This window comes from Pleurodeles waltl, chromosome 3_2, assembly GCF_031143425.1.
Source record: "Pleurodeles waltl isolate 20211129_DDA chromosome 3_2, aPleWal1.hap1.20221129, whole genome shotgun sequence".
In the NCBI taxonomy this organism is placed as follows: Eukaryota; Metazoa; Chordata; class Amphibia; order Caudata; family Salamandridae; genus Pleurodeles; species Pleurodeles waltl.
In genome coordinates, this window is record NC_090441.1 from 119,044,325 (window position 1) to 119,066,011 (window position 21,687).

At 47.5% G+C, this 21,687-nt stretch overlaps 1 protein-coding gene across 4 annotated transcripts in view; it reads right to left on the reverse strand.

Annotated features, from left to right (window-relative positions):
* Positions 1 to 21,687, reverse strand: part of CUX1 (cut like homeobox 1) — a 1,145,546-nt gene that overhangs the window by 254,780 nt on the left and 869,079 nt on the right. For 2 of the 4 annotated variants that reach the window (XM_069226952.1, XM_069226950.1), the window contains one exon: positions 2,776 to 3,040. The exons of the other annotated variants lie outside the window; for them this stretch is intronic. In XM_069226952.1, coding sequence (XP_069083053.1) covers positions 2,776 to 3,040 — 265 coding nt within the window. The remainder of the gene's footprint in view (positions 1 to 2,775; positions 3,041 to 21,687) is intronic. 4 annotated transcript variants of the gene reach the window in all.

Genomic DNA, 21,687 nt, shown 5'->3' on the forward strand with positions numbered 1-21,687 from the left:
CTGTTCTTCACAGGCGCGTGTTTTGGGCTCTTCTTTGACCTCTGCACCTGACCGGCCCTGTGTTGCTAGTGCAGTGGCTTTCGGGTTGCCTTGAACCCCCAACGGTCGTCCGCCTATGCCCAGGAGACTGACTGTGTAAGTGCTTTACTTACCTGAGAAACTTAGCCAAACTTACCTCACCCAGGAACTGTTGATTTTTGCAGTGTCCACTTGTAAAATAGCTTAATACCATTTTAACCAAAACTGTGTGTACTACTGGTTTAAATCAAAGTTCTATACTTACCTGTGTGAAGTACCTTGCATTTTTTGTACTTACCTCAAATCTTGAATCTTGTGATTCTAAAATAAATTAAGAAACTATATTTTTCTATACAAAAACCTATTGGCATGGAATTGTCTTTGAGTGTGTATTCCTCATTTATTGCCCGTGTGTGTACAACAAATGCTTAACACTACCCTCTGATAAGCCTACTGCTCGACCACACTACAACAAAATAGAGCATTAGTATTATCTAATTTTGCCACTATCAACCTCTAAGAGGAAGCCTTGGACTCTGTGCACACTCTCTCTCCCTTTGAGATAGTATATACAGAGCCAACTTCCTACACCTGGGGAAATCAAAGGTAAGTAATCTGCAGCTAGACGTCTCTATCAGATTGAGATACATACTCAAAGAATAAATCTGAAATACAACCAACAGTTAGGTTGCAAACATGGGGTGCTCAGGGACGCAGGTGCACCTTTGGTCCTCTTCACCAGGACCCAAGACCACGGATGCAGGGGTGTCCTTTGGCATAGCATTTCCTTGTCCAGGAGCACTCACAGTTGGCGGGTCCTGTGGTCTGAGGCTGCAGGTGGCATGCTGGAGCCCAGGATGGGTGAAACCAGAGTGGTCTCCAGCTCAGGAAAGCTGGGGGATGTTGCTGACACCAGGGGACCACTTCAACTAAGGCCAGCGGCGATGGGTCCAGTTGAGAAGTCCGGTTTCTCTCACCACAGAAGCCGCAGGAGAGGGGGTCTGCGTCCAGAGGCTGCATGTGACTTCAGGGAGTCCAGGAGGCCTGAAAACACAATGGACTCAGACTCTGGGGAACCTTGTTTGCACCGGAGGTCCACTCCCACTCGTGTTAGTGTCAGCGGGTGCAGTGGTAACTTCAGGTGTCAGGTCTCTGCAGTTCCGGAGATGGCAAGGTCCTTTCTTTAGAGATGGTTGGGGAGCAGGTCCGGTGCTCACGGGAGTCTTGAGTCCTTGCCGAAGGCAGGCAGTCCTCCTGGGTTTCTGGAGACTCAGCAGCAGAACGAGCCGTCTTCTGGTGCGGAGTCCTTTGAGGAGTGCAGAGAGGGCGGAGGAGTTGGTATCAGATCAGCTGCCACTTATTCTCCTCCTCTGGGGATGCATCTCTTGTATGTCCTTTGTCGTCTTAGGTCGTCAGGATCAGTGTTCAGGGGTGCCACGTAAATACTCAGTTTAGGGATGTTGCAGGGAGTGCCAGGTGGCAGCCCATGGGTCGTCCACCTTTAGGGTGACTACACTCTTTTTATGACCACTTCCATTGGGAAGTGGGAATAACCCTGACCCTAGAGGTCTAATTCCGTCCACAACAAGACAGAAGAATGTAAAAAGTGGTGTCCACTTCAGCTTGTCCACCTTAGGGGTGGGACTAGCATGAAGTGGGCACACCTCCTAATCGGACAAATTTTCCCGCCTGTCTTGCTGCCAAAAGTGGGGTCAGGACAGAGGATAGAGGGGTTAGTCATCTCTGCCATTTGGAGAGACCGGAGTCACACTACAAAGGTGGCTAGGCCTCTGAAGCTAACCGTCCTGGAATGTCCATCCTGCTTGTAGCTGGGATCAACACCCCTGCCCAGTGCAGGCTTTTGACTCTGGACCCTGAGAGTGCTCGCTCTCGCCTTAGGGGGTCTGAAACGTGGCTAGGTGGCTGAACTGGTCAGGACCAGTCAGTCACTACAACGTGGTCGGTTTTCCACTGGCATCAGGGTGAAATCACCAATACCAAACATCCCTATCTTTAGTGAAGTCATCATGTAGCTGGGAAACTCATAGTGGCCAGTGCCCAGCACATGTATTTGAAATGGCTTCCCTGGTCACTTACTATGTCTGAGAATTGACAGACATAGCAGCGGCATTTCTGCGTGTGCAGATATGCTCTCACATGTAATATAATGCACCCTGCCTTGGGGCTGTAAGGCCTGCTAAAGGGGTGACGTACGCATATTACAAGCAGTGTTAAGGGACATGGCACACAGGCTGTGTGCCATGTCGTGTTTTCACTTTTGTCTGCACCAAGACATGCAGCATGCAATAACAGCCTGTCATGTGCTTGGTGAGGTGTCACTTAGGGTTGCACAATTCATGCTGCAGCCTTTAGGGACCCCACCCAGGCCCTAGGTACCAGGGGTACCATTTACTAGGAACTTACTAAATGTTTTTCCAACTGGGGGATGCGACTGTGCAGTTTTGGGCAAAGAGATCTGGCACTGGGGACCTAGTTAGCAAGAACCCAGTGCACTTTCACTTGAAATTACATCAGGTACAAGGCAGAAAGTGGGGGCTAACCATGCCAAAAAGGCTGCTTTACTACAGGGGGAGATAAACATAATTTTGAAAATCAAACAGAACTACGAAAATAACACATATTGCATCTTTGAAATGTCGTCACTCATAAGTACAGGAGTATGCTAAGGTGAGAAAATCTATAAATGTACTGAACTGAAAATAATTATGACAGCTCCACAACATGTTTAAAATGTACCTGTAATTATGAAACCAGTTTATTACAGTACTGGTTTTCAAGTTCAATTGGCCCGCCAGCTCTTCTATGGTTTTTGGTGATGGGTATGGCTTCTGCTGGTAGGCTCTTTTTAGAGCTTCTTTCTCTTCTGGTGCCAACACAACTCTTGGTTTCTTTAGTTGATGTTGTGGCTGTGGGCTGCAGCTTTGGCTGTACTCAATTCCAACTGAGGGAGGTTCACAAGGCTGGCTTTCACTTACAGAGCTGTGCCGTCGTTTCATGTAGGCTGGAAAACATTTTAAATAATTAATTTCACTAGTACAGTGTTACAGTTATAGTACAACCATTATTATTAACTTGTAGAAACTCTCCAGAATACAAAGTACCTGTAGAAAAGTGCCACTTTGGCATGGTTACCCCCATACCTCCTCCCGACACACTTTTTGCCTGATATTGATGCTGACTTGACAGTGTGTGCTGGGATCCTGCTAACAAGGCCCCAGCACCAGTGTTCTTTCCCCAAAACTGCACCATTGTTCACACAATTGGCACACCCCTGGAACACAGTTAAGTCCCTTGTACAAGGTACCCATGGTACCAAGGGCCCTGTGGCCAGGGAAGGTTCCCAATGGCTGCAGCATGTATTATGCCACCCTGGGGAATCCCTCACCAAGCACATGCACACTGTCACTGCAGCTTGTGTGTGTTGGTGGGGAAAAAAGACAAAGTCGACATGGCACCCCTCTCAGGGTGCCATGCCCACAAACCACTGCCCGTGGCATAGGTAAGTCACCCCTCTAGCAGGCCTTTAAGCTCTAAGGCAGGGTGCACTATACCACAGGTGAGGGCATAGCTGCATGAGCAATATGCCCCTACAGTGTCTAATTCCATTCTTAGACATTGTATTATGAACTCCACAGCTCCATGATGGCTCCACTGAAGACTGGGAAGTTCGTTATCAAACTTCTCAACACAATAAACCCACACTGATGCCAGTGCTGGATTTATAGAGATGCCCCCTATATTTTAGCCGAACATCTAGTGTAGGACTGTCGGGTCTGTGCCAGCCTGCCACTTCCAGACAGGTTTCTGACTACATCTGTGTAACGCTCCTAAATTCAGGATTTAATGGCTCCCCTGAACCTAGCTCACCAGATTCCTGGTGACCTGAAGAAGACAACAAGAAGAAAGAAGATGGACTGCTAAGCTGACCCCCAGCAGAGAAGACTAAAGACACCAACTGCTTTGGCCCCAGCCCTACCGGCCTGTCTCCAGCTTCTGAAGCCCCTGCTACAAAAAGGCGACATCCTGCAGCACCAGCGACCTCTTAAAAGCCTCAAGAGGACTGCCTGCACACCAGAGGACCAAGATCTCCCACTGACAGTGGCCCTGTCCCGAAAGAAACTCCAACAAAGGACTCCAGAACCGCCCCAAATCCGCGAGTCCAGGCCCACCCTGCACCTAAATCCAGAAGATCCCCTGTCTGTGAAGGATCCAGACGAAGATAACTGATGCCAAAAGGTACCTTGCACCCGCAGCCCCCTGGTCTTGGGGAACCGGACATCTGGTGCAGCAACGTGCAGCAGGCGACCCTCCTCACTGTCCAGCCTATGGTTTCTTTGAGCCAATCCCCTGGACCCAGCCTGCAGCCTACTTGTGACACCGGGGTCCTACTACTGGAAAGCACTGGAAGCCCGACGCTAAGTTTGCACCCTGCACCCGGCCGCCCCTGTGCCACTGAGGGTGTGTGTTTGGTGCTGACCTGTGGTCCCCACCCAGTGCTCTCCTAAACCCCCCAAGTCTGCCCTGTGAAGACGCGTGTACTTACCTGCCAGCAGGTCTGATTCCGAGTGTCCCCAGTCTCCATAGGAATCCATTTTAAATCTTGCCTCATCTTTGACCTCTGCACCCGGCCGGCCCTTTGTTGCTGGTGGGGGGTATTTGGGGTTAGTTTAACCCCCAACTGTGGACATCCTAACCCCTGGAGACTGAAACTGTATGTCTTGTACTTACCTCAGAACTGTACTCATTTTTGTTTCCCCCCAGAACTGTCCCTGAAAATTGCACCGTTAACTTTAAAAACAGATATTTGCTATTTTCTTGAAAACCGTTTGAAACAAATTGAAACTAAGTGGTGTTGATACATATGGTCGATACGTATTTGCAAATGTACATACCTGGAAACTGAATCTTGTGGTTCTAGAAATAAAGTAACAAAATATATTTTTGCTATATAAAAACCATTGGCCTGGAGTTAGCCACTGAGTGTGTGCTTCCTATATTGCCTGTGTGTGTACAACAAATGCTTTGCACTACCCTCTGATAAGCCTAACTGCTCGACCACACTACCATAAAAGAGAGCATTAGTATTATCTACTTAAGCCTCTGTTAAGACTCTAGGTGAACCCCTGGACTCTATGCACACTTTATCTCATTTTGATATAGTATATATGGAGCTAGCTTTCTACAGTACCCACTGTTCTTCTCTGTAACATTTACAATGATGAGACATAACAAGTGATTAGTTCTTTATTGCAGCACAGAGAGACAATAAATTCAATGTTACAAAAATTGTTTTCCTATAAGATTATAAAGTATTCTGTGATAATGTGTACCTTGTTTGACTGACAGCTAACAACTACCTCAAAACAATGTATTTCACCTGTTGTTTTGAGGACACAATTATTTTAAGATACAGTTTTGACATCCATCTCATTACAGGCATCAATTTTATAAAACATGATTTTCTGTACATTAATATGCACTGTATAATTTACTTCTTAACTGCTGTATAACAATTAGTTCAATGGTGCACTGTGAAATAAAGGAAGATGCAAGTTTCATGGAGATATATGAAACCAAATCTATTAGCTAATTCATCTTAGAAGTTGTGTACACAACAATAACACTTGCAAGGCTATTTCACCACTTGGTTGCATCCCAATCACATGATTGTGGGAGGCCTCCCAAGTGGTTGCTGCACACCTTGCCTACAGCACAGACAATCTAGCCACTTGGTTAGAAACTATTACAATCCAGCCCTGGAAAGTGACAGTAGGAACTGTGGATGTAAGGGGAATCAATGAACATGAAAGAACTGCAGTAGTAGTGGCCTGGTGGAATGGGTCTGCAAGCACTCAGGAGGCTGCTTATTAGCGAAGTTGTAGCAGATCTTGATGAAGAGTACAATCTATCAAGAGATGGCCTGTGTCTGCACCACCTTACCCTTTTTCACCCCAGTGAACCCAATGAAGAGTTGGTCATACACCTGATGGTCTCTGGTGTGATCGATGTAGAAAGAGGGATCTCTTTTTGGGTCCAGAAGGTGAAGTCTCTCCTTCTCCATAGAAGGATGAGGTGTGGTGATAACCGTGGGCAGCGGGATGCTCTGGCCAACATGAACGGAAGTGACTGTTTTCAGCAAATAGGAGGCATGTGTCAAAAGAACCAGTTTATCTGGGTAAAAGCTGCTATTTAGAAGGTTAAGAGAGATCTTGAAGCTCAAAGACCTTCCTGTCTGATGTAACAGCCACCAAAGTGGTCACCTTGAGAGTTAGAACCCTGACCAGGCAAATTTACGCAGCGGCTCTAATGGTGATCCCATGGTGGAATGGGTAGAAGGGAACAAATACTACAAGCCTTTATGAAAACAAGTCAAATCAGGTGACTTAAACAGTGAGGGCTGAACGGAAAACCACAAAACAGCTGCTATACTGTATACCCTTTAACAGTGCCTTGCCAGGCTAAAGATAGAACAAACAGTAAAATCTCCAATAATGGGTCTGAAAGCGGATCAACATGACAAGAGGAGCAACAAGTAACAAATTTGTCACAACAGTAGGCGTATACAGTCTTTGTTGAGGGCCGCAAAGATGACATCACAGATCTCAGAATGCAGATCAAAGGCATTCAACCATTGGCGCTCAATCTCCACACAAGGTGGCGTGTGCGGAGGTTCTGGTGTAGAACGTTGCCATGCTGCAGTGACAGAAGGTCCTCCCAAAGGTGCAGCCTAATCAGAGGACAAATGCTCATACTCAGGATTTAAGGATACTAAACTCTCCTTGCTTAGTCCGAAGCCACAAGGATGACGGGCTTGGTCAGGCCTGATCTTCTTGAGAACTTGGGGCAGGAGCAGTCTTGGCATACAGGACTCCCAGGTTCCAGTCTAAATGGAATGACTCACTTCTAAAACTTCAACAAAAAGTGCTGACTTTCCAGGTTCTTAGTGGTGGCGAATAGATTGTGACAAGGTTCTCCGCATTCTCTGAAGAGACCTTGAGCCACCTCTGGGTGCAGACATCATTTGTGATCCATAAGGCATTTGCGTCAGTGTTTGTCCGCCCTGCGTTCCGAGATCCCACCAAGTGCTCCACAACCAGAAAGATGTACTGTCACTCAGGCCATGTCCAGAGATGCAGGGCCTCTTGACACAGGGTCCACAACAATCTGTCCTGTTTGTTGCTGTACCACAAAGCAGTAGAGTTGTCTGTGGAAACCTTACCCAGCCTTCCTTTGATGGATGGAGGAAGGCTTTCAATGCCAAGTGAATTGCCCTCAGGTCCAGAAGACTGATGTGGAGCTGGGACTCCACCGTGGACCAGAATCCTCTGATCTCACCTCTCTCAAGTGGCTGCCCCAACCTAGATGTGATGCATCAGTCAGACGTTCACCTCCGGGTGGGGAAGGGAGAGGGGTTTGCAGCTGGCCAATTGTGGTTCGTTAGCTACCACTGCTAAACCTGGACCAGGTTCTCGATACTGCACCCACTGGGACTTCAGGTTCTACTGCAGAGCCCACATGTGCCATCGGGCGTGGTTCACTGGCAGGATGCACAATGCCATCAAACCCAGTAGCCTCAGAGTGAAGTCAGTCTCATCAAAATCCGACTCTCAGCTACAAGGTTAGGGGCAGAACTGCAATGTGTCCAGAATAGCTCCATTGAAAGGGAGCGTTTTGAGACGGAGTGAGGTGTGAAACCGGCATGCTGACAGTAAACCTCAGCAAATGCAGGTTTTTGCCATAGTGTGGAAATGGGTGATCACTGCCTGAAGTGCGGCCACCTTTAGCAGTCAGACGTCAAGGGAAGGGAATACTAGGACCCCGACATCAAAATGAACTAAAACCAGTGCCATCACTTTTGTAAACACCTTTGGGGGAATGATGAAGTTGAAGGGGAGCACAGCAAACTGGAAATGCTTGTGGCCTACTGTGAGCTACAGGAAGTACCAGTGGGCCTGCAGGGCGGGGATGTGAAAATAAGCGTCCCGCACGTCCAATTCTAGCATCCAGTCACCAGGGTTCAGGGCAGTCAAGACCTGAGCCAAGGTAAGCATCATGAATTTCAATTACTTAAGGAAGGCATTGAGCAGGTGCAGATCTATTATGGGTCAGAGGCCTCCTTTCTTTTTCAGCAGGAGAATGTAGCAGAAATAGCAACTGTGAGGAAATGGGGTATATTATATGGTGTGATTGCGCAACCTCGCTTGTAATACTTTTACCAACCCTTTTAGGACTCTTAGGTTTCGTTTGTCAAACCTTCAACTCAACCCTGGACGGCTCTGAGCAGCAAGGCTCATACAAAGGAACAAGTTTAAAGCATTTACACAGCACCAAAATAACTGAAGAAATCAACATGACACCAAACAAATCCAACACTAATTTATAAAAATGGACTGTATATGTGTGTATTTTTTAGACACCACAACGAAAAAGATTTATCAGAGGGTAATGGAGATATAGAATTTAGAAGGTATAGTAAATCAAGGTATCTTCACTCAACCACGAACAAGAATAGGCAAATTTTACACATAGAAAGTTTTTCACTAAAAAGTTTGGGCTAGTTGTAATGTGATCGGTTGGAATAACTGTACGTAACCAACTCCAGCAGGGAGCCAGTAAGACCCCCAGAAAGAGTTACCTCAACAGGTGAAGCAGTCTTCAGTCAGCTCCATGGAATTTTATCTTTTTCCAGGCTTTTCTATGGAAGTGGTCCTGATGCAAGGGATGAAGAATGCTGAAGATACTCAAAGGATGCAATGTGGTCGACGCAGGTTTTCCTTCGACTACTCAGTCCATGGAGGGGATGAGGCAGTACTGGTCACAGGGTCGACGTCCCCTCCGTGTTGGCAGGAGTCCAGTTGCCACTGGTCTACGAGTCGCCCAGTATCGCAGTCAAGGGCCAATCCTTCCTGGGTTGATAACTCGTTCTCTGGAGGACCCAGGTGCATTCCGACAATACTCCCAGATTCAGCAACTCTAACTTTGTGCATCAGGTACTAGCCCCTGGTGCTGCACGGACGTGACTGCCGGAGGGCTGAGGATTCTGGGCTACCAACTTGCCCCAACAGCCTTCTCAGCTGTTGTGTCGCTGTGCTGTGAACAGGAGGCCAGCTCACTGACCCTTGCTGTCTCTTTGCTTTGGCTAGGCTCTGGAGACGACGTCTAATCAAGCAGAACACAAAAGGCACAGATTCTCTCCTTTGATAGCCACAAGGTTAAGCAAATGCAGTTCACGCCGGTGCCGCTTCTCTTTGCTGGTTCCACGGTGCAGCAGGGCTGTCCTCCTTGGTCCCTCTTCCAGTCCAGGCAGGATCTGATTTCGGAATGCCCTACTTATGCTCCTAAAATGCCCTCAGGGCAGGAGGCGGTTTGTAGCGAATGGGCTACCAGGTTCCTTCCCACCTGATGACCATTTTTTGCAAAGTATTGCATCTGAGCATCTCAGGATGCACCATTCTGCCCATTTCCAATATGGCAGGACCACTCTCCCGGCATGTGGATCTCTCTAGCCTGCTCCAGGTGTGGTTACCAAAAGGGCTCCCCCCTACCCCCGGAACACCAGTTTGGCAACTGGTTTTCCCTCCCCTGTCCCATGTGCCACCCTGTCTGCTTGAATAATGGAGCAGCCCCTCTCCCAAGTCTTACCTATTTGTCCTTCAAAGGCGGGTTGTCCATTGAAGCTCACGTTTTGGGCCAAAACCTGTATGGCTTCCTCCAAGAGGGAGGTGACGCCCCCTTCTAGAGCAGGCCCACATTGTATAATTTTCTGGGAGTCATTAGCACATCTCTCCAGGAGGGCATAAAGCAGTCTTGGTGACAGGACCCCATGTGGAACCAGTATGGGCGTAGGGGACTAAAGGCAACAAAGTTGAAACTTTGCTAAAGTTCCACACTGTAGCTTGTTACATCAATTTTGAACTGAGAATCAAGTCGGGCTTAATCTGAAGAGTTGTTTAATACCCTGGATGACCCACTTTGGTTGCACCACTCCAGAGTTAGCACAGCGGAGGGACCAGCGTGTAAACTCTGTACTTGCCCATTGGGCAACCAAGCTTTTCCACAGAAAAAAATTACAGTTTTGTGTTTTTACTATTAAAACAAGTAGAGCTACATGTTCTGCCATTGGAATATGTGGCACCCTGCCAAAGGACTCGATAGGCCTGCCATATGGCTGCCTTGCACATTTACCAAGAGGAAGTCTACCTTTACCATTACTTTAAATGGCAAAGTCGGCTAGTAGTTAAAACCGCTTTTAGGGTGAAAGCCAATTTGATGTACAAGTTACTTATCTTCGGTAATGAAATATCTAGTAGAGTCATATTCTCCGTTTTTCCTGCCTCTCGGGACGGTCGAGAGGAAAGAACATTTTTGGGCTTATCAGGGCCCTGCTACGAATATTTCTCACTATTTCGGACGTTTGGCTTACACAGCTGTTGCAGCATACAGGACCTACGACTTTCTCTCAATTGGAGATTTACTTTTGGACGCAGTATCTCATCAAGCTATATGCCTTGAAAAAGTCCGGTTGGACGAAACACGTGTTGGCTGTCTCTCAAAATTGATGTGCATACTTGGCTGTCTCTCAAAATTTATGTGCTTACCCTTTTTTTCAACACAAGGAATTAAAACCTTTTGGATTCTTGCATATTCTGGACTTATCATTTGGAGTGCCCTGGTATTTTCTGCTTTCAGAGTCATATTCTAGTTGAAGATTCCTTACCCTAGAATTTTCCCTGGTACAGGCACTGAAATCTGGTTAGCAGCCCTCAGTACACTCTGACTTTAAAAGCCAGCCGCATCAGTTAAAAACCTTAGGGGTGACCATACAAAAGGGGCATTTCCTTTCAGCAACTACTGGTGCTGGCTCATTTAGCCAACAGAGCCTGCACTTCTTGACAAGGCAAGAAGAGATGGTTCTCCAACAGCCATTCTGGAGATGGTGGCAGAGGCATTTCCACGAAGGGAAGGCTGTAACCCTGCTGGATAATTTAAAGCACCTACTTGTCTCATGTTATTGCTTGGCCTTGGTGCAGATGGTGCTTGATTCTGCCACGAACAGCATGGTTGTGCTGTGTGGAGAATGTGCTAAATGGGCTTAGAGGCTGCAGCAGCTGGAGGAGCGGGGATTAAACACACTAGCTTTAGTTCCCACATCCTCTGTGGGAGCTGCTTCCACAGCCACAAAAAGGCTGGGAGGCCTGGTGACCTTGGGGGTATGGCTGGTACTGCTGGCACAGCTGGAGATTCAGAGAAGCATCACCCCAGATCAGTGGGTGTTCCATTTCGTGGAACAAGGTTATTCACTACCCTTCTCTCCTGACATACCACCCACAACACAGTATCTCCTGGGAGGATCAGTTGTTCGTGCTTAAATGAGACATTTTAGCTCTGTTAGCCAAAGGACCACTAGAAAGGGTGCCAGTTTCAAAAATCAGGACTGGTTGATATTCTCGTCACTTTCTGATACAGAGAATGGACAGAGGCCTTTGTGCTATCTCAGAGCTTCGCCCTCGATCTTCTTTCTAAGGAAAGACAAGTTCAAGATGTTCACCCAGGCGAAGTTCTATCTGGCCTTGATCCAGGAGAGCAGATGTTAGTATTGACTTAAGCGACAATTCCAAATTGCTGTCCAGGCATCTGACAGATGTTACTTGTGGTTTTAGGTGGGTCACAAGTAATTTCAGTTTCCCTGCTCCCCTTTTGCCTTACCAGTGCACCTCAGATGTTCACTAAGGTGATGGCTGTTGGGAATACCAGTCTTTCCATATCTCAGTGACTGGTTACTGAAAGTGGATTCTCCTCAAACAGGGTGAACCACCTCCAGATGATGTGGATATTGAATTGCATTTATATTTGGAGGTGATGTGGGGCGTCTCCCAACAATGAGGAGAACCATGTATCGATCTATTTGCCACCACAGAGAATGCTCAGTGCCAAAGCTTTTTGCATGTTGGAGTTCCTAAGACAGTCTTCTTTAGGAAATGAATTTTGCCTACATTGGGGCTCGGGACTCCTGTGTACCTTTCGACTGCTGCCTCTCCTGCAGTTCTCCAGTAAATCAAGAGAAACCGGGACGAAGTCATCATAGTGGTTCTGGGCTGGACAAAGAGAGTGTAGTACCCGAAACATCTTGCCATGAACACATCTTCAAATCCACCTGCCACTTAAGGAACATATCCTGTTGCCTGTGGCAAGGTTAGTCTTACACCCAAACCTAAACAACCTCCACGCATGGTGATTCCTTCTGACTAGAGTTTGGTGAAGCGTTGATGCCTACCAGTTTTTTGACCCCTCTGACTAGATAGCCCATTCCTACCAAGACAACTGGTACAAGGAGCTGGAAGATGGCAGTAGACTGGACACATCTCCTTTTGCTGGCCTGGTCTCATCTCCACGACCTGCCACGGACAAAAGCACATCCTTTCACAATGGTGGTGAGGAGTCCTTAACCTGCAGCTTCCCTCCATCTGGGTGAGGACCAACGTCTTAACAGAGGTCATTCAGCCAGGGCTATCTCCTTTGAAGCCCCTGCTTCACTTCAACCACGCCCTTTGGGAGCCTCTCCTGGGGGCCTTGGCCGAGCCCTGCTAAGGTGTTCGAATGCACAGAATGATTGCCCGTTGCCACCACCTTGCTCCTGGGGACCTAGGCTTCCTCACTCAGCACCCAACGCCAGAGAGCCTGGTGGTGCAGGCATCGACTACCAAACTTCATCCCTGCACATTCTCTACCACTCTTCTGGATAGGAAATCCAAGAGGCTGGGCACCTTCAGAAAGAGAATCTTCACTTCCACCAGCCAAGCATTTCAGTCAGTGAATACCTCATGCCTCTTCCGCCGATACTACCACACTTTGTGGTACATCGTCATGCACGTGCTACCCGTGATCTAGGAAGAGGACTGAGCCATATGGAACCAGGTCATTATTTTTGACAAGGAGGCAGCAAAGTTATCCATCTTGTGTGGGTTGGACACCACTGATTCTCTCTGCAGGGTTATTGCCTCCACGGCAGCACTACACTGCCATGCCTGGCTCCGATCGCCTGGCTTCTCAGAGGATGTCCAGTCGGCTTTGATGGACATGCGCTTTGATGGATCTCGTCTGTCCTGTGATAAAGCCAATTTAGGGCTTGAGCTCTTTAAAGAGAGTTGGACTACCACCAGATCTTTGGGTTCTTCCCTCGTTTTGCACCAGTACTCCTCCTTTTGCCCCTTCTGTGGTTACAGTTCCCAGTTGTGCCCGCAGTGGGATGAAAATGTTAAATTAAAGTAGTTTTAATGCAGAAGGGGGTGGGGCGGAATGCTGCCCTTGGGGACCTGAACACTGTGGTTCTTCTGTCTCAGCACAGCCTCTAAAGAACTGGATGGTATGCTGTAACTGAGGCGAACACTGTCTCTGTCTTTGAAGATGGCCCCTTCCAAAACCTCAAAAAGGTGATGCTTCTGGGGATCCTGACGAGTTGATATAGTCAGATCCACAGAGTCTTGCTCTCTTTGAATCTTTCAAGGGCAGAGTCCACCTCTTCCCTAAACAGCCTACAGCCATCAACAGGCATTTCCATCAGTGATTGCTGCACATCTGTAGAAAAGCCTGTAGAGCATATCCAAGCATGGCGCCTAATCACCATGCTGGTGCCAAGTGACTTTCCCAAGTAGTCAGTTGTGTCCAGATCCGATTTAATAGAAAATGTAGCCATAACATGACCATCAGCAACTAAGCGCAAGATCGTGCAAGTCTCAAATGGAACACAGGTAACATGCCAACCACATTGTCCCACAAAGCATGGGAGTATTTCCCCAAAAAGCACAATGTATATACAGACCTAAGGCACGAACTGGCTTAAGAAAACACCTTTCTGTTCATATGCCTCTATCCTCTTCTACTCACTATCAGGAGAAGTGCTGGGGAAAGTGTAGGAAAGTACCCTCTTTCTGGCATTATTACCCCCACCTTTTGCCTGTTGTCAGTATGTTTTGACTGTGTTCACTGGGTTCCTGCTAACCAGGACCCCAGTAACTATGCTCTCTCCCTTTAAACTTGGTTGCTTGGACCACACACGCCTCTCATTTGGCATACTGGTGCCCCCATATAAGTCCCTAGTATATGGTACTATTGAGGTGCCAGGGGTCCAAATTGGGCTGCAGCATGTATTATGCCACCCATGGGGAGCCCATGAAAAGTGTATCTGCAGGCCTGACAATGCACCCCTTTCACTACAGGTCACTGTATGTCACCCCTATAGTAGGCCCTCCTAGCCCAGAGGGCAGGGTGCAGGACCAGTGTGTGAGGGCACCCCTGAATGAGCAGAGGTGCCCCTACAAACTCTAGCTCCATTTCCATGGACTTTGCGAGTGCGGGGATGCCATTTTATGGGTGTACTGGACATAGGTCACTACCTATGTACATCTACATAATGGTGACTCCGAACCTAGGCATGTTTGATATCAAACATGTCGGAATCATACTCCAATACTGTTGCCAGCATTGGAAGTATGATTCCATGCACTCTGGGGGCTCCTTAGAGGGCCCCCAGCATTGCTCCTACCAGCCTTCTGTGGTTTTCTTGGCAGCCCAAGCTGCTGCCATCCCCCAGGCATGTTTCTGCCCTCCTGCTGCTTGATCAGCTCAAGCCCAGGAAGGCAGAACAAAGGATTTTCTCTGAGAAAGGGAGTAACACCCTCTCCCTTTGGAAATACGTGTTACATGGCTTGGGAGGTGTAGCCTCCCCAAGCCAGTGATATCCTTTAAAGGGATCATTTAGTGCCCTTCTTGCATAAACCAATCTGCAACAGTTCAGGGACCTCCAGTCCCTGCTATGGTGCGAAATGGACAATGGAAAGGGAAGTGACCACTCCGCTGTCCATCAGCACCCCTGGGGTGGAGCCTAGAGCTCCTACAGAGAGTCCCTTGATTCTGCCATCTTGAATCCAAGGTGGGCAGAGGCCTCTGGGAGCATCTGAGTAGCCAGGTCAAGCAGGTGACGTCAGAGCCCCCTCCTGATAGGTGGTCACCTAGCTAGGTGACCAATCCCCCTTCCAGAGCTATTTTGGGTCTCACTCTTAGGTGGGTCCTCAGATTAGGTTTGCAAGATTACAGCAGGACTCCTCTGCAACCTCTACTTTGACTTCTGGCCACTGGAACTGTGACTGGATCCTTCAGGAACCGACAATCTGCAACTACGACGAATAATGCTTGCAACATTGTTTCCACGTCTCCTTCCAGCTTCTGCAACATTTCCTTGGTTGCACATCCTCTGAGGGCAGCAAGTCTTCAGTCTGCACGAGTAGGAAGAAGGAATCTCCCTTGGAGTGAAGGAGTCACTCCCCTGCATCTGCAGGCACCAACTGCAACGACAATCGACTGTGTGCATCTCCTCTCATCCTGAGCTGCGTGGATCCCCCATCACAGGTGGTGGTCTGGAGTGGTCCCCTTGGTCCTCTCTTCCAGCTGTCCAACTTTGGTGAAGGTAAGCCTTGCCTTCCTACGCAAGACAGTACACACTGCGTCTCTTGCAGCTACCAAGGCTTGTTGGCATCTCCCCCAAGGGATCTTCAGGATCTGTGTATACCCAGCCCCCAGCACTCTTACATGCAATGCACAGCCTTCTGCATGCTTCTCCTGTGGTGTAGGACCCTTTGTGCTGCGAGGGCTCCTCTGCGACTCCTGGGTCCTCTTCCACTGGGTCTCCTGTGGGGGCTGCCTTTTCTTCTGTGGACTCTCTACCTTGCTGAGGGTCCCCTGAGACTCCCCGTGGGTTGAGTCCTCCCTGACCTTGCTGGTCACGGCAGCTCCTTTTTTCCTCTACCGCTACTCTTGCCTTTGCCAAAGCTTGTTGGTGGCTTCTCCACACCAGACTGCAATCTTCCATCCGGCATGGGACATCGACGGCATCCTCCAGGACCTCTTCACCAACTCCAGTGCTGCATTGCGGACCATCTTCGTCCTACTGTGAACCAACTCCTGCAACCACAGACAGGTGGGCAGTGGCTCCTGCCACAACCGGACACTTCTGCAACGTCTGGACTTGGTCTCCTTTTCATGTCTTCCTCTTTAGGACTCCACCACTGGTTTCTTGCAGTTTTGTCTGGGTGTTGCACTATCTTTATTTTCAGTCCTTTTGGTGGTTTGGGGGAAAATCCAGTAACTAACTCCTTTCCTACTTGTCGATGGGGGGCACTGTGGTACTTACCTTTCGGGTGTCCTAGTTCCCCCAGCTCCCCTCTACAGATTCCACTTAACTGGGTGGGGGTCCTGCATTTGCATTCCATTTTTTTTAGTGTATGGTTTGGGCTCCCGCTATGGTCATTATTGTCTATTGCTATTGCACTGTTTTCTACTGCTATTTCTGGTTACTAGTGTACATATTTAGTGTGTTTTCTTACCTCGTTTGGAGGGTTGCCTATCTAATACTTTTGGTAATTGTGTCACTAAAATAAAGTACCTTTATTTTTCTAACACTGAGTGTTTTCTTTCATGTATGTAAGTGCTGTGTGACTACAGTGGTATTCCATGAGCTTTACATGTCTCCTAGATGAGACTTGGCTGCTCATCCACAGCTGCCTCTAGAGAGCCTGGCTTCTAGACACTGCCTACGCTACACTAGTAGGGGGATACCTGGCCCTGGTATATGGTTACGTACCTTAGGTACCCAGTATCGGTATCTATCTTGAAACAGAATTGTGAGGTACAACTGAAGTCGAGGATGGATCTGTTGACGGTAGTCCTGAAGATTCTAGAGGCCCCTTCGGATACATTGGGCTCAAAAATACGCCAGATGGATTCAAAATGACTCCAAAGATTTTTTTCATAGATACCTTGAGGTGTTGGACTCGATCCTGCATTGACTGCTGATCCGAAGGAACCTGTAATGGGAATGGCCCTGGATCTGGCCCAGCAAAGGGAGAACGGCTTCATGTCTTTGAAGTGGCAGGAATGTTGCGCAACTGATTGGTGCACATGGTGTGAACCAGATGAGCCATGTTCCGACTTCTTATGTTTCCTATGGCTCCTTTTCGATTTATTTGAATTGGAGTAAGTCCGATCATGCCAACGACCTCCAGAATGAGCACAAGCCCTTGCCCTCGACCTGGACTGCCCATTCCGTCAACCGGGATTGCCACACACTCAACTGGAATTGACCAAGAGCGGAGCTTGGACTTCAATCGCTCTGCGATGGTTAGCTTTGCCTCACATTCACAGATGGCCTTTTTTATTCATCTTGGTACACTACCCACAAAACTTCGAGTCCAGTCCCGGAGACCAGAACGCCTTATCTAGTACAGACAATATCTAATTGCAGATTCCTAAACGTCAATCTGGATCCGGAGATTTTTCTCAAGCAGTACACCCTTGCACGCCTTTGGGCGGGGTTGATCTGCTCTGTGTCAATCATCGGCCACACCGGATACAAAGTCATGGGGCTTATATAGGCGCTGCGCTGACGTCAGTTTCTTTTCATGACTTTCCACGCCAGAAGTGCACAGCCATGAAGAACACTGACCGCTGGTGCGTTAAAACTAGGGCCCTGAAAAGCAGTACCTGTCCCTAGAAATCAGTTCGCAGAGCAGGGAGTATGGGCGAGTTGGTAAGGAATCTGCAACTAGATACTGTCTTTACCAAATAAGGCGTTACCGAAGGTAAGTAACTTGTCCATCTGATAGACATCTAGTTGCAAATTCCTTACCTTAGGATATCCGAGCAATACCATCCCTGGAGGTGGGTCTGGCGAACTAAGATCATACTAGAAAGTCCTGCAAGACCGAATGAGCAAAGTGCCCGTCTCTACGGACCTGACAATCCAGGCAGTAGTGTTTGGTAAACGTGTGCAGGGATGCCCACGTTGTCGCCTGACAGATGTCAAGGACTGGAACTCCACGTGCTAACACAGTGGTCGCAGCTTTAGCTCTGGAGGAATGAGCATGCAAACCCTCGGGGGTTTCTTCTTAGCCAGTGCATAGCACATTTTAATGCAGCGTACAACCCATCTGGAGATGGCTCTCTTCACACATGTTCACAATGCATCTAGACTACACATGTTGGTGGAATGAGACCTCCCCTCATTAGCTGCCCCACTTCCCTTTCCAAAATGCCAACCTGAATGATGCAACACTGATCCCAGGTAGACGAAACTGTACCCTCCCCCCTCCTATGTTGCTAACAGTTCAGGTGTTCATAACCTCATCCTTATTACTACATATTTCTATGTGCCTCATACATATATAGGTATACATACACACACACTCAGATACACATACTGCCAGAAATCGTAACAAGCTACTCTGCTTGGGAATGGTATGTAGATGATGTCCCACTTGTCACTGTGATGCTTCCATTTCTATACTATTTGTGAATCTTGTCTCTACATTCTCAATATTATGGATATCATATATTCATTTTACTTTTCTGTTAAACAAAATGTGCTGAGAAAAATGAACACAAAAACTAATTTTCAAAAGATTCTCAGTTTTCTTGAAAGCTGCTTACAAGATGAGAATTTCTTTCAAGAACATTGAACTTCGTGGCTTGCGCACAGTGGTTTATAAATCTGCAATCAACAGCATTATGTGTAATACTGGATTTTTATGTTCTAAACTTTTTTGTAACAATTTTTTTCCCTCTTTAATAAGAGTAAAAAGTAAACAAAACCACACATACGAATAATATGTTTCTCCACCAGAAGCGAGCAATGCGATACAGAAGTAGCCACGAAAATATTATTACACTTGTTGGGTACGGCTGATGATTCCAGAGTAAACCACGCAAAGGAAACAGGTATAAAAATTAATCTGGACAAGCATATTCCCAACATGAATGATCACTCCAGCAACACCCCCTCTCAAATCAATTCCACCCTATCATGGCCTGCAAGGCATGCAGTAGCTAGCAGACCCTGGGGGGCGCGTTAACGCCTGTCGTGCAGTTATCTTACGCATGTCAAGAGGGGGGTCAATATTTGTCAAAGCGCAGCTTCGTCTCTCGTACCGTGGCTGTCAAACTCCCCAGAGCATATAAATCCCAGATTCTGAACCATCACAAAGTCATTGTAGGGATGTCTGGACCCTTTCACCTGAAGACAGTCACCAGTCTTGCAGCAAGAAAACAGTGTGTGATCAGTTTACCCCGAGGGGGAGGAGGCCAGGAGGAGGAGGGCAGGGGAAGGGGGGTGGGGTAGGAGGAGGAGGGCGGGGGAAGGGGGTGGGGTAGGAGGAGGAGGGCGGGGGAGGGGGGGTGGGGTTGGAGGTGGAGGGGGGATTGACCAGGTAGAGTCCCTCCTCATCTGGCACCACCAGGAGCGTCTGAAGGGGGTGGGGATTGATTGTAACATGTAGGGTCTCAGAAATTTGATTGAACATCTGCTTTCAAAAATCAGCGACCACCGGGCATTCCCACCACATACGGATATATGTGCCCAGAGTCCCACACCTCGCCAACAGCTGTTGCCCGTCCCCATCATGTGGGGCAGGGAAGCCATGGTGAGATACTAGCGCAAGAGCAATCTAAAGGCACTATCTTTGTATTGGATAAACACAGAGGTCTTAGCCACTTTCTGCCACATTGCACCCCAGTCACCTTTGTTGATGTCCATACCCTTGTGTGCTAAACGTTATAGATATATATATATATATATATATATATATATATATATATATATATAGCACAAGGAATCAGCAGCCCTTAATGAGGAAATGAGACAATCAACGTGTTAAGGTTTACTGGTACACAATGCTGTCACTTTAAATGGATATCAAAGCAACCCTATTCACAGGGAAGGAAGTAGGTAGGCCCAGTTGTAGAAGGGACAACAGATTTAAAATGTTATACTTGCCCTTCCGAGTTTAAAGATACTGATATTGCTTTATTTGTGCTCCACAGCATTAAGTACACTTCAAAGGGTGTCCAAAGGGGTTCCGAGAGAAGATCTCACTTTTGTGTATGGCTCTACCAGAACGGTAATTGACCCTTGTAAATGTGAAATATTTTGAACTGGGATAATGGATCATGTGAACTGATTTCTATCACAATCAACTTCAGAACTAATACATTCATATTCAAGGTACACACAATAAAGTGCATCTTGTAAATGCAAAAAGTATCCAAAAAGAACATTCATGTGATTAAACTGACAACGGAAACCAGGGTGAAACTATAAGGACATCATTTTAAATAATGACACAAATTGACCAAGGCCAACATTCCTAACAAAATGGGCATTAACTGTGGGTCCTTTCAACTTGGGCATTACAATTATTTCATAAATGTGTATTCCTTAGTTTAGAATAATCCCCAGGCATCAGACTGGGTCTGGAAAATGTTCATTAGTACTCCCTGCGTGCCGATAGGTGGCGTCGTTTGGCTCTCATGGCATCCAGGGTGTTGTTCGCAGTGAAAGCGATGTGCATGGTGCCTATGTAGGCCTCACCCCAGTGCACAGATGTCAGTTTCTTTTTGTGACTTTCTACGTCAGAAGCACAAAGTCACAAAGAACACTGATCACTGGTGTGTCTTAAACTAGTGCCCTGAAAAGGGAAAAGCCCTGTACCTAAAAATCTGTTTGCAGAGAGAGGAGGATGGGTGGGTTGGTAAGGAATCTGCAGCTCAATTGAGTCTCGACCTGATAAGGCGTTCCAAAGGTAAGTAACTTGTTCATGTGACAGAGACTTCTAGCCGCAGATTTCTTCCCTTAGAATAGATACCCAAGCAAATACCTCTCCAGAGGTGTGTCAGTGAACCAAATTTAATCTAGAAAGTCCTGCAGGACCGAAAGGGCAAAGTGCTCATCCCGACGGACCTGACTGTTCAGGCAGCAGTGTTTGTGAACATGTGAAACTAAGCCCACATTGCAGCCTCACAGATGTACAGGACTGGGACTCCACATGCTAATGCAGTGGTCGCAGCCTTTGCTTTGGTGGAATGAGCACGCAAGCCCTCCGGGGGTTGCTACTAGGCCAAAGTGTAGCAGATCTTAAAGCAGTGCACAATCCATCGGGTGACAGTTAATTTCTGCACCGTCTGCCCTTTCTTGGCTCCAACATATCGCATGTCCACCTGGAACGGCCGCCTGCGGTCAAGATAGAAACAAAATGCTCTTTTTGGGTCCAGCCAGTGGAGTCCCTCCTCTTCCTTAGAGGGATGAGGCGGAGCGTATAAAATAGGCAAGGTGATGGACTGGCAAGAAGGATGCTCAAGTCTGAAGGAGCAGTTTGTCTGGAGGGGGAGATGACAGCACCTGCAGTTCACTGACCCACAATAGTGAGATCTAATTGCCACCAGAAAGGCGGTCTTCAGGGTGAGGAGCAAAAGAGGACTGTTATGAAGTGGCTCAAAGGGAGAACACATCAGAAAAATAAGAACCAAACTGAGTTCCCATTGAGCATAATGAAGGGAGCTGGAGGAAATATGTGTTGAAAACCTTTAAGGAACCTATTTACAATAGGGGATTTGAAACAGGAAGGCTGATCTAGCAGCCGTATATAAACGGAGAAAAGCTGAGCAATAACCTGTCAGCTTGCCCAATGCATATCACTGCAGGGTAAAGATAAGCAAAAGAACTTGGGCAAGGAGCACAGAGAAAGGGTCAACCTGTTTGTCTGTACATCATGCCACAAACGTACTCTAAAGGCCAGCAGATAGGTCTTGGTGAAGGGACATCGA